Raw genomic sequence first — 19,563 nt, forward strand, 5'->3', positions numbered from 1 at the left:
GCAGACAGTGGATTGCTTTACTCAGAGTCTTGTTGACTCCACCCCAGCAAATCTCTTAAAAGGGGGAGGTGTGACGAATCAACGTTTATTCGTCCTAAAAAAGTAGTTAGAGCCTTATAAAATATTCCCTGTCGCCACTATTAAAAGTGACAGCAGAGGGAAAGGCTTGGTTTATAAGAAGATCAGGGGAGCCAGGGGTTAATACAGTTTTTGGTTTAAATACACTTTTTTTCCCTTCACCAAAGGGCTGGAGAAATCTTTTCATGGTCAGCTAATTAGCCTCCTGTTGAAAAGATTTTCTGCCAGCACAGGGACCCCCAACCAGGCAGAAAGAGGGAAATCTCACACCTCCACTGCCTAACCCCTCCGTACATGAAAAGAGCAGCCACAGGAGGTCCTGCTAACATCCTGCAGAAGCCACTTAAAGACTACAGCTGGCTTTCTCAATGACCTTAGGAAAACCTGCTGTGACCTCAGGAATCCCAATATTCATATGTTCTCCATATTTCCTTCATAATTCCTGACATAGCAGATCTCCCTGCCCATGAAATCTGCACAGGTTATGGGATTCCACAGGGCGCTGGTTCTGACAGGTTTACGGACCAATCGGACTGCCAGATCTAGCGTAAGATTGTTTTAAAATAACCCTCTAATACCCCAGGGGTCTGATTCCCCAAGTTTGGTATCAACGTTCTTGATAAATTCTGACAAACCTAAAAATGTTATTAGATTTAACCTAACTTGTACGGTTTGCAGATGAGCACCCTTATCATGATTCAGGTAAATTTTTGTCTCTATGAGAGGGGCAGAGATCTCCTATTCCCAAAGAGGTGTGTGATCCACGCCCCCTAACCCCTCCTTGCTGGAGTGGGGGCTATAACCAGACAGAGCCCAGAAAGCTCTGAGTCCTTTACCTTCAATCTGATGCCTAGTAACATCCTGGCAGCCCGCAAGGACGCGGGCAAACCCTCCCTCTTGGAACTTCCTAACAAAGGCCTGTTGGCCGCATGGCAACCGCCATTTTGGGACTTTCGCCAAAGACTTGCGATTGCCGCATGGACTACCAATAACGGTATTTGAACTGTATATTAAGACATTCTGTTCTCTTTTCCTCTCTTCTCTCTGTCAATCAATCTGTTCTAAAATAAGCTGTGTGTATGTAGTTTAGAAATAAACTAACGATTTTATCGTTCAGTCTTGTGCCTGTTCTGGTCATCTGATTGCTGCTATAACGAATCTGCCCTCTGAAGAGTCAGTCATACTACCGCATTGTTTTATGATTTGCTTATAAATTGTTGATTTGCTAGCTAGGTTGTAAATAACCGTTTCTTCCTTCTAGGATTAGCTAGTACCAGATTTCCTGTGCGAAATCGATAACTTCGTTTCTCGATTATAAATACAATTCGAGATTGCATCATATAGGGACCCAGTAACCTTTCTTTAACGTCACATTGCTCACAGTCTTTAAGCCGTCGGAAGTGATTATTCCCCGAACGGTGACTTGAGCGTGTTGAACGTGATTGGGCTGGCTACCGTCTTATGATAGCGTTGGGGTCTCTTCGCCCTAGTTGGAGACTGTCTGCTCCATTCATCCAATCAGACAGTGGTGGCAGTGTATTTATCCGATTTCCAGCGCGAAATCGATATTTTTAGTTTACAGATTGTATATACAATCAAAATTGTACATGTATGGGCACCTCCAACCAATCTTAACCGTTTACTACGCACACAGTGAATTTGCCTCCAGCAGCCTCTAGTGCATGAGACCTGCATGGCAACAGTGGCCTAGTAATACGGGATTGGGGATGTTTGTCCCATTACATATTGTCGGCAGCTGCGCGACCAATCTTTATTGTCAGTCTGTTCACCGTACTTCCTGCGTATGCTAACGGGAGCAGATTAGACGGGATTGGCACGCTCTGTCGCCCTTTTCTTCTTACCTCTGACGATCCAGCAACCGGTCTCGTTGTCCGTCTGCGCCCGTACTTCCTGCGTACGCTAACGGGAGCAGATCTCGACGGGATCGCGGGGGCTGGATTGTCACACCGCCCAAAAGGTTTCGGGTGGGGTGCGTGCGAGAACCATGCCCTTGGCCAGCACTCGGCAGAGTCGATCCACTAGGTGGATTGAGGCTGCTGTACACAAGCTAGACTCTCGACAGAGGCGGTCATTATAGCGTACAAGGCTTTATTTTGTAGCACCATATGTGGTTTGAGATGAGCTTTAAAACTTTTCTTTGTGTTGTTTGGTTACTGCCCTCAGTTCTGACAGAAAGAAAAGGGTGACAGAATCTATTTGTTAGATAATATTTTAAAGGTGATAGTAAAAGCTTAAAGAGGAACTCTGGGAAAAATGTAAAACAAGTGATTCATTTTTACAATAATTATTTATAAATGATTTAGTCAGTGTTTGCCCTTTGTAAAATCTTTCCTTTTCTTTTTACTGCTGACAGGTAATGTCACTGGAAGGAGATGCGGCTTGCTTTTTTGGCAGCTAGAAGCAGCTGTAAACAGCTGTTATTTCCCAAAATGCAAGGCTCCCACAGTGTGATGTCAGGACCATGATCCGGACATCACACTGGGAGGGGTTTCACAGTATCAGCCATACAGAGCCCCCTGATGATCCGTTTGTGAAAAGGAATAGATTTCTCATGGAAAAGGGGCCATCAGCTACTGATTGGGGTGGAGTTCAATTATTGGTCACAGTTTCTCTTTAATGGAGCAGAAAAGAGAAGTACTGAGAGGAAGATTATGATGGTCCTGAATCCGCATGTTATGTGATTTTGCTTCCATTTAGATCCTGTAGCTGTACAGTTGGCTTTATGTAAGTACAACTGTTTTGCCAATACAGTTATGTATTTACTGCTGCAAAAAACATTTTGACTTGAAGCATCACAAGGAAAACAGTGCCACCTAGTGGCAATTGCTTATATTAAGTTCAACAGAGTTTAAAGAGATTGCTTCTGGTCTATTGTTCTGTTTTACATGGCAACTACCCTAATAAGTCTGAAAATAAAATATGAATGCTCTTCTAAGATATAGCAGTTCACACACATAAATACAGTAAGGGGGTTACGGGTACTAGAGTGTATATATAGGCTTGCAGTGATATGCACAAGCGACCACCTCCAGATGGCTTGTCATGGTTCGGTTAGGCAGCACAGTGGCATAGTGGATTAGCATTCTCACCTCGCAAGCACTGTAAACCTAATTCAAATCCCAGCCAGGGCATTATCTGCAGAGTTTGTATGTTCTCCCCCTGTCTGCATGGGTTTCTTATGGGCACTCTGGCTTTCTCCCACATCCCCAAAAAATACACATAGGTTAATTGGCTTCCCCTTAAAATTGGCCCTAGACTACAATGGACATATGACTATGGTAGGGATTAGATTGTAAGCTCCTCTGATGTACTATATGTTCTTAACATCACAGCGAAAGATGCTGGCTCTATATAAATAATAATTTCTTGTCCCACCCACCCATTGATTGTGGCACGCATCTCTCTGCCCCTCTATTGATCAACAAACTCACACCTAACTGTCCACATTCATCTTAGGATGGACACGTATCACAATTGTCCCAACAAAACACAGATCCAGGACACAGGCCCAGCACCACCAGGTCCTCCACCCTCGCGGCTTATGGTAATGCAGGGGCAATACTCTGGAATATCGGCTACACCATGTACAGAAGCAAGTGCCTTTGGGACCTATTTGAAACCATCCTATTTAATACCCCGCCTATATACAACAGCTCCCCCATGCTTCCTGTTGAATATCATTAACTCTGCGTGATGCCAGACGACATGCACCAGTATAGACACCCTCAATACTCCTGTACATTGTCCAGCATCACTCTGAGTTCCTGGAACAGGAATCAAATCCTCCCCTTTTTTTCCCTGGATACTACGGTTATATTTAAAAATGCATATAAAAAATTAACGCTGTGTAAATGGTAAAGGAAGAAGAAGTGGACTTTGTTCCACAAAAACGCGTAGTTTGATAACCTTTTGTTCTGTAATGGAACCCACTATATATCCTATACTAGTGTAATGCACTCTTGAGGTTGCACTCTGCATTGTGCAGCACCCAAGAGTTATCCCAAATACAAGTATTGTACAAAGTAACGTATGACTCCACTTATGTATTTTTGATGAATATGCATTTGTATCTGTCATTGCGTGAATTTATTAGAGGTTTAATGAATCTAGGTGATGTCTATTGGTCCTTGACTTATTTTTATGATTATTAAGTTTTTAATTAACATACTGTATGGTGATATGAGAAGTGTATAAATAGTTACTACTTACCCCATTCAAGTCTCACCTTGGACCAAAAAATGAATTACTCTTCATCATAAACTGAAAGAATCATTTAAATTTGAGTTTTTGTTTTAAGTGCTATAAAACTCCTTCGCATTTACTCTTTGCTGTAAAAGATTATTTGCAGCATAAAATCTACTACCACAATAAAAAAATGTTTGTAGCAAAACCGCATTCAAACAGTTAAACACACTTCCGTGGAAAGCTCCTTGCTTCAATTGTCCACTTCTGGTGATAACATTATCTTTTGTTTACATTCCTTTGTCAGATATATTTAGTAAACATTAGCAACGTGCAGAAATTGAACGCTCTCTGCTTCTAGTATGTGTGCAACTGAGAAGCGATCACTAGATAGATTTCTATATATACATTCAGCAGATATACAATAAAGTGCAATGGTAGCTTTTAGAGCAGAAAAACATTACTGCACTGTAAACTGTACTGTTGTAATTTGTAGACAGACCATATTACTTGTGCACAAAAGCAAATATGTTAAAAGTATGGGTAATAAATAGGAAAACACATTTTATTAAATGTTATGTCAGAGTTTTATCTAATTTTAACAAAGAACAAGTTGTACATCATTTTTCTTTTATTTTCTGTTACAAGTATGTGAAGCTCGGAATCTTATACCCATGGATCCCAATGGCTTATCCGACCCTTACGTGAAGCTGAAGTTGATACCAGATCCAAAGAACTTGAGCAAACAGAAAACCAGGACCGTCAAGTCTACCCTTAACCCAGTGTGGAATGAAGCCTTTATATTGTACGTAGGCAGAGTTATTCTTCAACTTTGCTATTCCTCAATGTATATTATAAAACAAAGTCTGACATTGTAAATTATAAAACAAAGTCTGGCATACTGTAGATGGACAGAGAATCTATGATGTGGCTGAATTATTATTACTGGACCAAGCAAAACTTCAGCAGTTTTCCACACAAACCGTAGTCCGTAGAATTTGTGAAAATGTTAACTTTCAATTTCTAGCGAACGATTATATTTTCTATAAGATTATTCAAGTTGAAAAAAAAGATCCTATTTCATCGATCCACTATATTAAACAATCCCATGTTATTCAATACTGAGACAAGTTGGTTTGCAATGGGAAGGGGGAGGTGGGGTCCTCTCCTCTCCCAAGGACCACATCCAAAGTTGTAGGTGGTGGCTGACTGTTCACATATGGGGGGGGGGGGGGGGGGGCTTCTGCATTGTCCAACCCCCAAAGTTGCAGGTTGTGACTGACTCCTCATACAGTCCACCCCTATAGGTGGGGACTGACTCCTCCCTCACTGGGGTCTCCCCTCTTGCAAGATCCACCCCCAAAATTGTAGGTAGTAACCAACTCCTCACTGCTTCCTTGGCCATTAGGGAATTGCGGAATTCTGAATCCAATTAAATTTCACCCGGAATTCCAAACGGATTTCGAGGTTTTTTTGTGGAATCAGAAAATTGAAAGTTAATATTTTCACACTGATCAGGTTACTTATGACTAGTGCGGATTTGTGAAAATATGTTCACAATGGGTTAAAATTTGCTTACAATTATTACACTAATGTAATTTCACATAACATTTAGAATGTATGCATTGTAGTTATGTGAATTCTGACTTTTAACATAAAATTGCCACATTCCGATACGAAAGTTGGAATTCCACAAAATCCGTTTGCACATCCATATTGGCCGCCCAACCTGCAATGTTGACTGTTGAGTGAGTACATTTTTGAAGAAGGCCCATAACGTTGTTGCTTTTTTAATTTAACTTCTTAAACATTTTGTTTCTGTGCCTTTCTTACACACTACACATGTGTGACAAAAGATAAACAGATATTGCACCTCCCTGCACAGAGGTTGACCATACCTATAGTAAGTAATGTAGGCGCCACGCCACTGAGGCAGTTCAACACTTAATGTGGAATGACATATGCATGTGCATACATTATTCCCTATTCATTTGAATCAAAGTGATTGGGGGCTTTAGATGTTCAGAGAGCCATAAGCAAAGGCCCCAGTATACGGCACTGTTGGGGATCACCTGATGCCGGATACACGTGTTTGCTGGTTGCTTGAGCAACTAGCCTAAAACACACAAACCTCTCCCACTGTGCAGCAATAAATAATTACTGAGTGTCCAGTGCCTTCTTCTAACCTTCCTGTAGCTCCTAACGGCTTTCCAACATCCTCCATGTATGGCTCCCGGCGTGTCACCTGACGCACATCGGGTCACATGACACACCGGGAGCAGTGCACGGACGCCAGAAAGCCAATAGGAAGCTAACAAGACGGCGCTGGAGCCTCAGTAATTTATTTGAAGCCCTGCAAACCCATGCTCCTTCCACCCAAAGCACAGTCCCACTTATCCTCTCGGGTATACCAGTTAGTTGAGACTTTGGGTTGCCCAAATTTGTTAGAACCGTTTTCAAAAGTATTCACAAAACACAGCAATTTGCAGCCAATTTTTCTAGTGTATAAAATTTTCAATATATGTATACTCCTCTTTGGAACACAATCCACAATTTGCAAATATAACAATGGGAATATACACAGCACAAACTCCACAGAGGAGGCAAGGGACACAAGCAGTGCCAAGGTTAACAGCTGTTTCACGCTTAAAGTGTACCCCAAGTGACATGTGACATGATGAGATAAACATGTTTATGTACAGTACTAAACATATTCATAACCAGGCTGTTTTACTCATTTTATTTTGCTGCCTCAAAGAGTTAATTTCTAGGCATGGAAGTGACAGCCTGTGTCTTGTCAGGAGCTTGTCAGGAATATAGTAAACATCACTGATGAGCAATTTTTTTCTACATATTTCATTTTTCTACATATTTCTGAGAGCAGAGGGAGAGAGAAGGGTCAAAAAGATTCATGTTTTTTTTTTCATTTAGGGACACTTAATAGACTGCAACTGAGCAGAGACAACAAAACATTCAATCTACTTTCTAAATGTTTAAATATAAAATAAAATCCTGGGATGTCTAAAAAAGTCATTTTTAGGAGTAGGAGGATAAATACAATTGTTTATCTCATCAGTTTATTTTCCTCGGGTTCACTTTAACAAGCTGTGCATCTGATCAGGACAATGAGTGGGGGAGGGGGGGGCATATCATTGTGACTTGTATAGGGCTCATCTTAGTTTAGTAACCCGAAAATGTGGCATGTCGTTCAAAATCTTCAACATAGATTTTCTGCCAGTTTACCCCCTGTTGAGTGGATGGCTGAAATGTCTTTTTGGCATAAGCTGCTCAAATAATTGGAGGTGAATGTCTTCACATCACTTTAATAAAGGGTGTATTTACCCTTTTATCATTCTGCCTAGAGAGCCCAGTTACAGGCAAGGTGAGTGGAGCATGCAGACAGTTTACGCCGTTTCGCTGGATGTAGGTGTGTCTGTAGCACCTTCTGCTAGAACTTATATCTGATCTGCACATTAAGGAATTCCATGCATGCATTGGGAATAGCAGACTAATGAAGGTCTTGGAAAAGATATACAGCTCAGTTAGTACACTGGAGCATCAAAAGCTAATGGTTAAGTATATCTTAAACACTCTGTCCACTTTTCCCTGAACATTTTACTTCTGAAAATGGAAAATGTATTTAATGGTCCTTGCTTCATTGTAGACATGCCTACTTTACTGTTCCACCGATGAGAAGAAAATAAGAGCCACCTTGCGATCTAGGAGAGAGTCCAGTATTTTACGTAGATCTTGTGCATATTTTAGAAAACGTTCCAAATAAAGAAGTCATTCAACGTGCCATCTACTTACAAGACCCAGAGTAAATTAGAAACCTGATTTTGCTCCTCTTAGGGGAGATGTACGCAAAACATCAGTAAAGTTTCTGTGTGCACAGAGTGCACAACAGCTTTGTTAATTGCATTGACAAGGTTGCACACTATACGCAATGATAGTGAACCCTGTTACTAAGGGAAGAAATTGGTAATAATAACGTAACCCTAGCAACGGGTCACAATAATTGTGCAACAGGCGCTACTTTGTCAGCATGAGAAATGTTAACATTTCTGTGCACTGTCTGCACACAACAACTCTACTGATATTGTTTGACTATGCCCCCACGTCACATGTCACATCTACTACTACCCTTTAATGGTTTCTATTTTTGGAAATTCCATCATTGCAAACACTTTATTTAACCCAGAGACCTAAATGGGTATCTTTTACACTGTGTTTGGAACTTTTTGTTGTGTATAATTCCTGTACATTCTACGAAGTAAGTTTTTTTTGTTTTTGTTTCTTTACAACAGCTGATTTGATTATATGCACATTTTTACAATTTGCTTTTTGATCTTTGTCCCTACTGATTTTAATGTAGTACTCAGTCACCCAAAATAAAAGATTTTCTTGATAATTTCATAGTTATTGATTATCTCTGTTGGAAAAGATATGCCCATCAAGTTCAAATACTGAATACAAATGCTGCTTTTTCTTTTTTTGCCACTAGATGCCAGTATTACATTGGTTAAACATTTTTAATAAGAGTGCTTTTTTTATGCAGTGATCTGTGAAATTATTGTACGCTAGCTGATGACCCGGCGTTGCCCGGGTATGTATATGGCTGGTGTCGGCTCCGCCCACTTTTTCTAACCCTGACACACAATTACTCAATTACTCAATGACTTAGTTTGTGAGCTTTGACATTAATCATTTGTATATTACCATAACAATTAAACAAATCAGCTTAGCTGTTTGTGACTCTGCCATTCTCCAGCATTTGAGCCCCTGTCACCCAATAACCAACGGTAGCAGGTTTGAGACATCTCCTATTAACTGTGTAAAAATGGCAGCAATTCAAACATTCCCCTTGAAAATCAACAGGTGAATTTTGATTAGCTATTACAGGCTCCACCCACTTCCCTAAATATTAATCTCAGTCACCCAGTGACCATCTGGGCAAAGTTTGAGAGCCCTGCCATTAACAGTGTAAAAAGGCCTGTAGTTTACATTTTCCCAGTGAAAGTTGTTTTTGGCTTTGCCCTCTTTTTGCAACCTGGACACAGTTACTCAATGACCAAGTTTGTGAGCTTTCGGGTCTTTGGCATCAATAAAAACAAATCTGATTGGCTGTTTGTGGCTCCACCCTCTTCTGAATCTGAACCCCAGTGACCCAATGACCAACTGTACCAGGTTTGAGGCTTGAGCCATTAATGACGAAAGAATAGCTGCAATTTTAATATTCCCCTTGAAAATAAACCGGTAAATATTGATTTTTTTTTTTATTTTATTAAAAAAAAGTGTTTTAAGGCTCCACCCACTTTTCTGAATATGAATCTGTCACCCAGTAACCAACTGTACAAAGATTGAGAACCCTGCCATTAACAGTGAAGAAAGGCTGCAGTTTACATTTTCCCAGGGAAATCGGTTTTTGACTCCACCCAGTTTTTGTAACCTTGACACACAGTCACTCAATGACCAAGTTTGTGAGCTTTCGGGTTCCTGGCATCAAAACTGTGTGAATGGAAGCAGTTTATCCAGCAAGGAAATCTAATTGGCTGTTTGAGGCTCTGTCCCTTTAGAGAATTTGAACCCCAGTCACTTATTGACTGACTGTAGCAGGTTTGAGGCCTCTGCCATTAACAGTGTAAGAATGGCAGCAGTTTTAATATTCCTCTTGAAATTCAATAGGTGAATTTTTATTGGCTGTTGTAGGCTCCGCCCACTTTCCTGAATATTAATCCCAGTCATCCAGTGACCAACTGTCAAGTTTGAGAACCCTGCCAATAACATAATGGCTGAAATCAATCTAACAAATCTGATTGGCTGTTCGTGGCTCCACCCCCTTTATTGAATTTGGTTCAGTCACCCAATGACTAACTGTATTAGGTTTGAGGCCTCTGCCATTAACAGTGTAAGAATGATAGCAATGTAAATATTCCCCTTGAAAAATCAATAGGTGAATTTTGATTGGCAGTTGGAGACACCACCCACTTTCTAAATATGAATTGCAGTCACCCAGTGGCCAACTGTGTAAAGTTTGGGAACCCAGCCATTAACAGTGAAAGATTGTATGCAGTTTATATTTTCCCATGTTAAAGATTTAGTTGTTGGCGCCACCAACTTTTTCTAACTTTGACATACAGTCGCTCAGTTACCAAGTTTATGAGCTTTGGGGTCCTTGGTATCAATAATTTGCATATTCCCATCCATTGAAATTAAACAAATTTGATTGGCTGTTTGTGGCCCTGCCCCTTTTTTGAATTTGAACCCCAGTCACCCAGTGACCAACTGTACTAGGTTTGAGACATCTGGTATTAACAGTGTAAGAATGGCAGCAATTTAAATATTCCCTTGAAAATCAATAGATAGCCAAATACTCCAGCTGGAGATGATGCCACGCCCTTGCTGGCCTACTACTCCAGCTGGAGATGGAGTTTCTGGCCAAATACTCCAGTAGAGATAGCCCGAACGGTTTGCATGCAAACTTAATCACGTAAACATCGGTGGTTCGCGTTCGTGATCGAAAGCAAACTTTATGCGAGTTTGACCTGCCCTCTATACTACATCATTGGGCTAAACTTTCACCCTCTACATCACAGTCAGCAGACACATGGTAGCCAACCAGACTACATTCCCTCCTAGAGCCCCCCCCCCCTCCCTTTATAAAAGGCAGCCGCGTCAGCCATGTTCTCTCACTCTGTGCTGCGTAGTTAGTGAGAGAAGGGAGAAAGTTGCTGCAGAGATTAGGGAAAGCTTAGTTAGGCTGTTGTTAGGTTTGTTAGCTTGCTCCTTGCTGATACTTATTACTAAAAAGCACCCCAAAACAGCTCTTTTGAGAGCTAATGTTCTTGTGATCTGTTTTTTTCTTTTTTTGTGTGGCCCACTGACACTTGCATATACAGCCCTGTCAGTCGCAGCTGGCCCTTGCTAATTGCTATACTATGCCAGGCCCAGGACATTCAGTGCCTACCTTATCACTGCACCTGTGTGTGACAGCTGCACATTTGTAATACAAGTCCATGCATACCTGTTTATGTTAACTGCACCTGCGTGACAGCATGCAGTGTTATATACCAGTCACTGCATACCTGTTCAGTGTACCTGTGTGTGTGACAGCTGCACATTTATAATACCAGTCCGTGCATACCTGTTCATGTTCAATGCACATGCGTGACAGTACGCAGTGTTATATACCAGTCACTGCATAACAGTTCACTGCACCTGTGTGTGTGACAGCTGTACACTGTATTGATACCAGTCACTGCATGCCTGTTCACTGCACCTGCGTGACAGCACGCAGTTTTATATACCGGTCACTGCATACCTGTTCACTGCACCTGTGTGTGTGTGAGTGTTATGATCATGTCTGCAGCGTTTACTGCTGGCTGCAGTGGTATTGCAACCCAAGCAGTTCTGATGTCATTACATGCATTTGCTTGCATAGTTTGGTTTGCACTTAAACTAGTTGCTGATTCCATCTGCAGTCGCTCTGAAGTTAATGACAGTTTAATATGCTTTTGTGTAAACAAACATTGTCTGCTGCAATGGAGGGGCAATCCCTTTCCTGCAGGCTGCATATCATTGTCTGCCTTTTCCTGCTGTCAGCCTGTGATTAATTACCATTCACTTGTGTGGGAATCTGCAGGTCTGCTCCCATTGGATGACCTCAGTATAAAGAACTGCTTCCTGCAATGCTTGATGGGCTACCATAGTCTCAGATTCTGTCTGTTACTCTGCTCGTGCCCCACCTCGTTCCTAGTCCGTGTGGACTGCGCTGACTCCTGCGAAGGGGTCAGCGAGTCCTCCTAGTTCTGCTCTTGTTCTAGAAGTTGTTACTCTGCTTGTCTTGTGTCATATATTGGTTCATCGCCAATATATACGCATACTTGCGCATTTTGTTATTTTCCTTGTATTCGTGTTACGTTGATACATCAGTGTCGCTGATATATACGTACACGAACTGTTTATTTCCTGTGTTCAGTTAGTCAGCTTTCCAGCACGTTTTGGTAGTTTGCGCGTATCGTGAGCACCCGTGCTGAGCTAGTATCCTGCTCCTGGTCCTGTTTGTGGATTGCGTTCATCTCTGCGAGGAGATAACGAATCCTTCTGAATCCTGTCCTGTTACCGTTTGTGGATTGCGTTCATCTCTGCGAAGAGATAGCGAATCCTTCTGAGTCCTGTTCCCTGTATTGCTCCAGTGCTAGTCAGTGTTCCTGCTTATGTCATATATCGGTTCATTGCCGATATATACATATGTTAGTCAGACGTTACAAATAGTTTAATTGATAGCTGTAATTGTAATACGCTAGGAAAACATACTTATTGTATATTTGTCTGTGTTACGTTCATCTATCTTGATCCTGCTATTTCCTGACTATCTTGTCCTGTCTTTGTGAGGCACGCCATCGCTGCAAACGCATTGGCTGCCTCATTCCAGTCTGTCTTATTGTGGACGCTTGCTGTCACTAAGTAGTGGCTAGTTAAGCAAGCGTTCATTCTGTCTACCTGTCCTGATCTCCTCAGTCCTGGTTTATGCGCTCAGCGCTACTTTGCGCTGAGACGTTATTACGAAAGTGTTGTTTGTGGCTGTTCGGATCTGCACCGGCTCTGTGCACCACAATCTCCTATTGGAGTCAGTCCTCTCCTCCACTAAACTGGGGATATCCTGATCCCTTGTGCTGGTTTGTGTACCTCCTTCACGTCAGCTTATGTGTTGCATGCTGACTGTGGAGAATACACCCTCCAAGCTTAACATTATGGTAGCCCCATTACCAATCCCCATTGTGGGGGGGGGGGGGGTTTCCAGCAAAAATGACACTGTTTGTTATGGTTCCTGTTCCTTTAAGAAATTTGAGAAACTTAATTCTGAAACCGCAAATGAGTTTTTTTCTGAATGTACCAGGTTTTTGGCCAATCCCGAGCTCCAGGCTACTCCTGTTTCAACGTGGGCCCCCCAGTTAATTTATGTTTTGTTTAAGGGAAATTTGTTCCAGTGGGCGTACGATGTCTTGGATCATACGAATTTGAAAGAAAGACCGCTGGAATTTCTAGCGTTTGTGATCCACAACTGGCTGCGCAAAACCGATTTGCCTAGCCCTTTTGATAAGCTCCTGGCAGCTTGTCAATCAGCTGCTCCTTCTACTGCCTACAAAAATAATCAGCAAGCAGATAATTGTTCTGATAACTTTTCTTCTGCTTTGAATAAATCACCTAAGGCAGCAAGGTCTAAAGCCAAACGTAAACGCTCCAAAAGAAAAGCGTTACAATCAGCGGAGTCATTGCCCTTAGCGACTGCGCATCAGATCTGTAACGAGACTCCGCCATTAGCAGATAATGAAATTCAGTCACCATTCAGGGGAGTCAAATGGACCTATGAAACTACTAATGAACTTTCATTGCTAGCCAGGGAAAATAAAAGTTCTTGTTTAAATGAATTATCTGAATATGATTATGAAGATATATTACAGAGTATTGAACAGATCAATTTATTCGTGCAGCAAGAGAAATTTGCATACACTACAGTTCAACACTTGCTACAGGTATTGGAGATCCTTAGGAATAAGAAATCGGCCAATCGCCTGCTAGATAACCCAATGTATGTTTCTGCCACAAACACATTTGCCAACTGTGATCAGCTGGAATGCTCAGCTGTTAAATATGCATGGGATCCTCCATTTGAGAAAGGAGAGATGGAAGCCCTGGTCTATGAATGGAAGAAAGATGCAAGTTCATTTTGTCAGTTTTACAGTGCAAAAAGTGAATTAGTATTGAATGCCTGCATTAAGTCGGCTTATAACCTAATAAAGACTGGTGTGTGTGGGTATGACTTTGTGGCTCTATTGATCGATGTGTGGAGAATGATTTTGGACGATTTTTATGCGATTCAATCAGTTGATACCAGGGAAGACACACTGTCAATTGGAGATTGTTCCACTTCCTCAGTTCCTGAGGACTCGCCTGCTTCAGCACCTTTGGCTGATTCAGCGAGTGATTCAGAGCTCCTTTTGTGTGAAATTGAAGTTCCTGTAATTCCACCCTGTACCATGGATAACTCAGTGTTACTTCCCAGTAAGACAGAAATTACTAATACTTCCTTAACCTTGCCCTGCACACATTTCTCAGCAGAGGACCCAGAGTTCCTGCAGACTTCTGAGTCCAGCCTAGTCAGTACTCATGAGTCTTTGTTCAGTGAAACAGACATTAGAAAATCTTTTCCTGCCTCTGCAAACACTTCTGTAGAATTTACCTGTGTTAATAAAGTTCAACTCCTGTCTGATCCAGCAGATGCCAATAGATGCACTACATTAGTTTCTGAGTCCCAGCAATCCTGTCTAGAAACCTCAGAACCCCAGCATCTGAATTTCCCAATTTTACAATTGAATAGTGATTTAGATGCACAAACATTGTGTCTTGATCTTCCTGTCCCTACTCCTCGCTCTAGTTTCGTGAATAGCTCAGAGCATCTGCTATGTGAACCTGAAATCGTAGAATTATTACCTTGTTCAGAAAATGTTCCAGTAAATTTGCCCTGTACCATGAATTGTGCAGTAGATCTTCCCGGTGAAGCTCAGGTCACAGAATCATTATGCTGTCCAGCAGGTGCTTCCATGGTTCTGCCCTGCGATATGGCCTGTTCAGTGATCCTGTCCAGTGAAGCTGTGGTCGCAGAGTCTTATGCTTCACCCAGTACTTTGGATACTTCAGATCCTCTAATAGAGGAGTCTGAGACACTGCTTACTTCAGTGGGTGTTGCAGTAGTATTCACTTGTTTAGCAGCTGTTTTGGAATTACAGTCTGCTCTAATAAAACTTGATGAATCTCTGCCCAGTGAAGCAGAAGCTATTGAAACATTGTCTTTGTCAGCAAGCGTTTTTGATACCTTGCCCTGTACACAGTCTGATTTAGCTAAAGATGTTGAGTCCCTCTCTGATATCACAGTAGTCAGGGAACTTCAGCCCTGTCCTCTGAATGTTTTAAAAGTATTGCCCTGTAACATGGATAATTCTGACTCGCTGGAAAAAATAATAGAAATCTCAGAATTTCAGTCCGGGTTAATGAGTGTTTCTAAAACCCAGCCCTGTATCCTGGAAAATTCTGGTTCTCTGGCCGGTGTGGCAGAAGTTCCAGAGTCCCCTTTCTGTCCAGTGAGTTACTCAGTTTTGCCTAGTTCAGTGGGGATTGCTGCAATACTGACTTGTTTTGCAGCCCTTCATGAGCTCCAATCCAGTGTATTTGATGAGTCTCTGTCTAGTCCAGAAGAAGTTATGGGAACCCTGTCTAGTTCGGTGCATACATCAGAAGATTTGTCCTGTCTTGTAAATGCCCCTGAACATGATTTGTTAATAACCTTGCTGAAATCAGAGACATCTAAGTCTGATCCTGCATTTTTTAGTGAGAATCCAGTAGCTGTGAAGTCTAGTCATGATGATTTTTTTTTGCCCAGTCCTGGTTTCGGTCCTGTCTTGACTGACTTTGAGGTTCGCAGTTCCTTGACATGCCCAGAAGTCTCTCTTGTGCCGGTGTGCCCAGATGTGCTTCGTATGCCAGAGTGCCCAAGTGTGTCTGTGTTAGCGTGCTCACATGCTTCCCTAGTGGAGACATGTTCTGATGTTGCCGGTTGGCCTGCATGCCCGGAGATGGTTCTGGTCCCTAAAAGCCCTGATCTTGATGTTTGTCCTTGTGACCCTGACTCTAGAGTTGCCCTGGGTTCCATAGGGGTTCTTGATAGTTCTCCATGTGAGCCTAAGGGGCGTTCTGACCTGTGGGGATTTCTTTGGAGCTTCCAAGTGTTCTGGGAGATCTCTGAGGAAACTTGTCCTGGTACCTTGGACTGGTTCAACAGTGGGTTTTGTGTTGGTAAGGACAGTTCCGGTGGGCATTGCAAAGGCTTTGGCGTTTTTGGACGGTCCCTGGAAGGCGGTGGGTATCGCTCAGAGAGTTTCCGGGTTTTTTTTTCTGGAAGTCGTGGTTCTGATGGGTATCACACTGAGGCTTGTAGTGCTGACGGGCATGGTTCTGTAGGTTCTGGTTCTGATGGGTCCAGTCTTGTGGGGACTGATTCTGGAATTTGGTCTTGCCGGGCTGTCCCGGTCATCATGAATTATCAGTTAGATTGTTTTGTCGGGAATTTCAGTTTTGAAAAGCGTCTGGTATCCGCTTTTAAGGGGGGGGGGGGTAATGTTATGATCATGTCTGCAGTGTTTACTGCTGGCTGCAGTGGTATTGCAACCCAAGCAGTTCTGATGTCATTACATGCATTTGCTTGCATAGTTTGGTTTGCACTTAAACTAGTTGCTGATTCCATCTGCAGTCGCTCTGAAGTTAATGACAGTTTAATATGCTTTTGTGTAAACAAACATTGTCTGCTGCAATGGAGGGGCAATCCCTTTCCTGCAGGCTGCATATCATTGTCTGCATTTTCCTGCTGTCAGCCTGTGATTAATTACCATTCACTTGTGTGGGAATCTGCAGGTCTGATCCCATTGGATGACCTCAGTATAAAGAACTGCTTCCTGCAATGCTTGATGGGCTACCATAGTCTCAGATTCTGTCTGTTACTCTGCTCGTGCCCCACCTCGTTCCTAGTCCGTGTGGACTGCGCTGACTCCTGCGAAGGGGTCAGCGAGTCCTCCTAGTTCTGCTCTTGTTCTAGAAGTTGTTACTCTGCTTGTCTTGTGTCATATATTGGTTCATCGCCAATATATACGCATACTTGCGCATTTTGTTATTTTCCTTGTATTCGTGTTACGTTGATACATCAGTGTCGCTGATATATACGTACACGAACTGTTTATTTCCTGTGTTCAGTTAGTCAGCTTTCCAGCACGTTTTGGTAGTTTGCGCGTATCGTGAGCACCCGTTCTGAGCTAGTATCCTGCTCCTGGTCCTGTTTGTGGAGTGCGTTCATCTCTGCGAGGAGATAACGAATCCTTCTGAATCCTGTCCTGTTACCGTTTGTGGATTGCGTTCATCTCTGCGAAGAGATAGCGAATCCTTCTGAGTCCTGTTCCCTGTATTGCTCCAGTGCTAGTCAGTGTTCCTGCTTATGTCATATATCGGTTCATTGCCGATATATACATATGTTAGTCAGACGTTACAAATAGTTTCATTGATAGCTGTAATTGTAATACGCTAGGAAAACATACTTATTGTATATTTGTCTGTGTTACGTTCATCTATCTCCACAATCTCCTATTGGAGTCAGTCCTCTCCTCCACTAAACTGGGGATATCCTGATCCCTTGTGCTGGTTTGTGTACCTCCTTCACGTCAGCTTATGTATTGCATGCTGACTGTGGAGAATACACCCTCCAAGCTTAACAGTGAGACAGCTGCACATTTGGATTACCAGTTCGTGCATACCTGTGCACTGCACCTGTGTGACCGCACGCTGTTTTATATACCAGTCCGTGCATACTTGTTAACTGCACCTGTGTGACAGCTGCACATTGTATTGTAATACCAGTCACTGCATACCTTTCACTGCACCTTTGTGACTGCACATTGTATTAGTCAAGTCAGTGCATACCTTTCACTTCACCCCCCCCCCCCCCCAATATGGACAAAACAGGCAGAGCCAGAGGCAGGCCACCCGGCAGGTCAGTTCGATGTTGTGCTGACATGATTTTGTGCGGCCCTGGACCAAAGTACAGTGCTCAGAAGAAGGCACGTGCCATCAACTCCCAAGATTGTCAGGACGTAGTTGACTATACTTAACGACCGCCTAATGCCGATAGGCGTCGGCAGGTCGCAGTGGTGTTTCCAACGAGCGGCCGTTCCATGTCAGTTCACGGAGGGTGTCTCCGTGAACAGCCTGCGAGCCTTCGATCATGGCTCGCAGGCTAATTGTAAACACGCGGGGAAGAAATACCTGGTGTTTACATCAATACGGCGCTGCTGCGCAGCAGCGCCATAAAGGAGATCGGCGATCCTCGGCCTCTGATTGGCCGGGGATCGCCAGTATCTGATAGGCTAAAGCCTATCAGAGGCGGCGCAGGACGGTTCACCGTCCTGTGCCGCCCACAGCAAGGAATGGGAGGGAAGGGGACGGAGGGCAGAATAGCACTGTGGAGGGGGGCTTTGAGGAGCCCCCCCGGCAAAACCTAAACAGCCGGCGGCGATCAGACCCCCCCAGCAGGACATCCCCCTAGTGGGGAAAAAGGGGGGGGGAAGTCTGATCGCCATGCTGCAAACACGATCTGTGCTGTGGGCTGAAGAGCCCACGCAGCACAGATAAGGGGAAAATCCCCTGGTCCTTAAGTGGTTAACACAGAACACCTCATCTTCTGCAGCCACCAGCGCTACTACAAGCACCACGTCCACTAAATTTGACACTTCGCAGGAGTTATTTGGTGGGGAATTAACTGATTCACAGACATTATTGTTACAACAAGATGAAGGCGCTAAGCAAGTTACACCACCTCCTATGTCTGAGTTAGGCGTCACTATGGACGTAAGGTGTGAGGAGGATGATTAAGTACCTGCTGTTGGTGCAGTTTAGGAGGTGTTTGATACAAGCGAAGCTGTGGAGGATGATTATGATGATGACGATGATACGAACATGGATGTCACGTGGGATCCTAATAGGCATGATGACCAGGGGGAAGTTTAGAGGGGGAGTCAGGAGTAGGAGGAGACTAGTTGCTGAAAAAAGCAGGGGGAGCTCGTCGTCAGAAACAGCTTGTGGCAGTGTCCGGCGGCATGTATCGCCACCTATGGACAGCCAGTCAACATGCCCTTCAATGTCAGCTGCTGACGCCACCATAGTGCCATCACTCCAGGGCTTAGTGGTGTGGAATTTTTTTGTGTGTCTGCCTCAGATGAGAACAATGCCATCTTTACTCTCTGCCACCAAAAATTGAGCCATAGAAAGGCCAAGACCCGCGTAGGGACAACTGCCTTATGAAGGCACATGACGAAAAAGCACAAACTGCAATGGGAAGACCACCTGAGCAAAAGCAGCACACAAAAGAAAAGCCACCCTCCTGCTCTTACTCCTTCAGGTGCATTATCTTCAGCCGCTTTCTCCCTTGCCCCTTCACAGCCACCCTCCTCTACTCCGCCTCTCACCTTGAGCGGTTCCTGCTCCTCTGCCCACAGCAGCCAGGTGTCCGTGAAGGAAATCTTTAAACGCGGAAGAAGCCAATGACTGCCAGTCACCCCCTTGCCCGGCGTCTGACAGCTGGCGTGGCGGAACTGTTAGCTCGCTAGCTATTACCATACCAGCTGGTGACTTTGAGGCCTTTCCGACAATTTGAGGCGATTGGGACACCACAGTGGAAGATAC

At 43.4% G+C, this 19,563-nt stretch overlaps 1 protein-coding gene across 3 annotated transcripts in view; it reads left to right on the forward strand.

Moving 5' to 3' along the window:
• The window catches only part of PRKCG (protein kinase C gamma), a 539,544-nt gene that overhangs the window by 405,147 nt on the left and 114,834 nt on the right, over window positions 1-19,563 (forward strand). For all 3 annotated transcript variants that reach the window (XM_068241314.1, XM_068241315.1, XM_068241313.1), the window contains one exon: window positions 4,930-5,086. In XM_068241314.1, the coding sequence (XP_068097415.1) occupies window positions 4,930-5,086 (157 nt within the window). The remainder of the gene's footprint in view (window positions 1-4,929; window positions 5,087-19,563) is intronic.

This window comes from Hyperolius riggenbachi, chromosome 6 (genome assembly GCF_040937935.1).
Source record: "Hyperolius riggenbachi isolate aHypRig1 chromosome 6, aHypRig1.pri, whole genome shotgun sequence".
NCBI lineage: Eukaryota > Metazoa > Chordata > Amphibia > Anura > Hyperoliidae > Hyperolius > Hyperolius riggenbachi.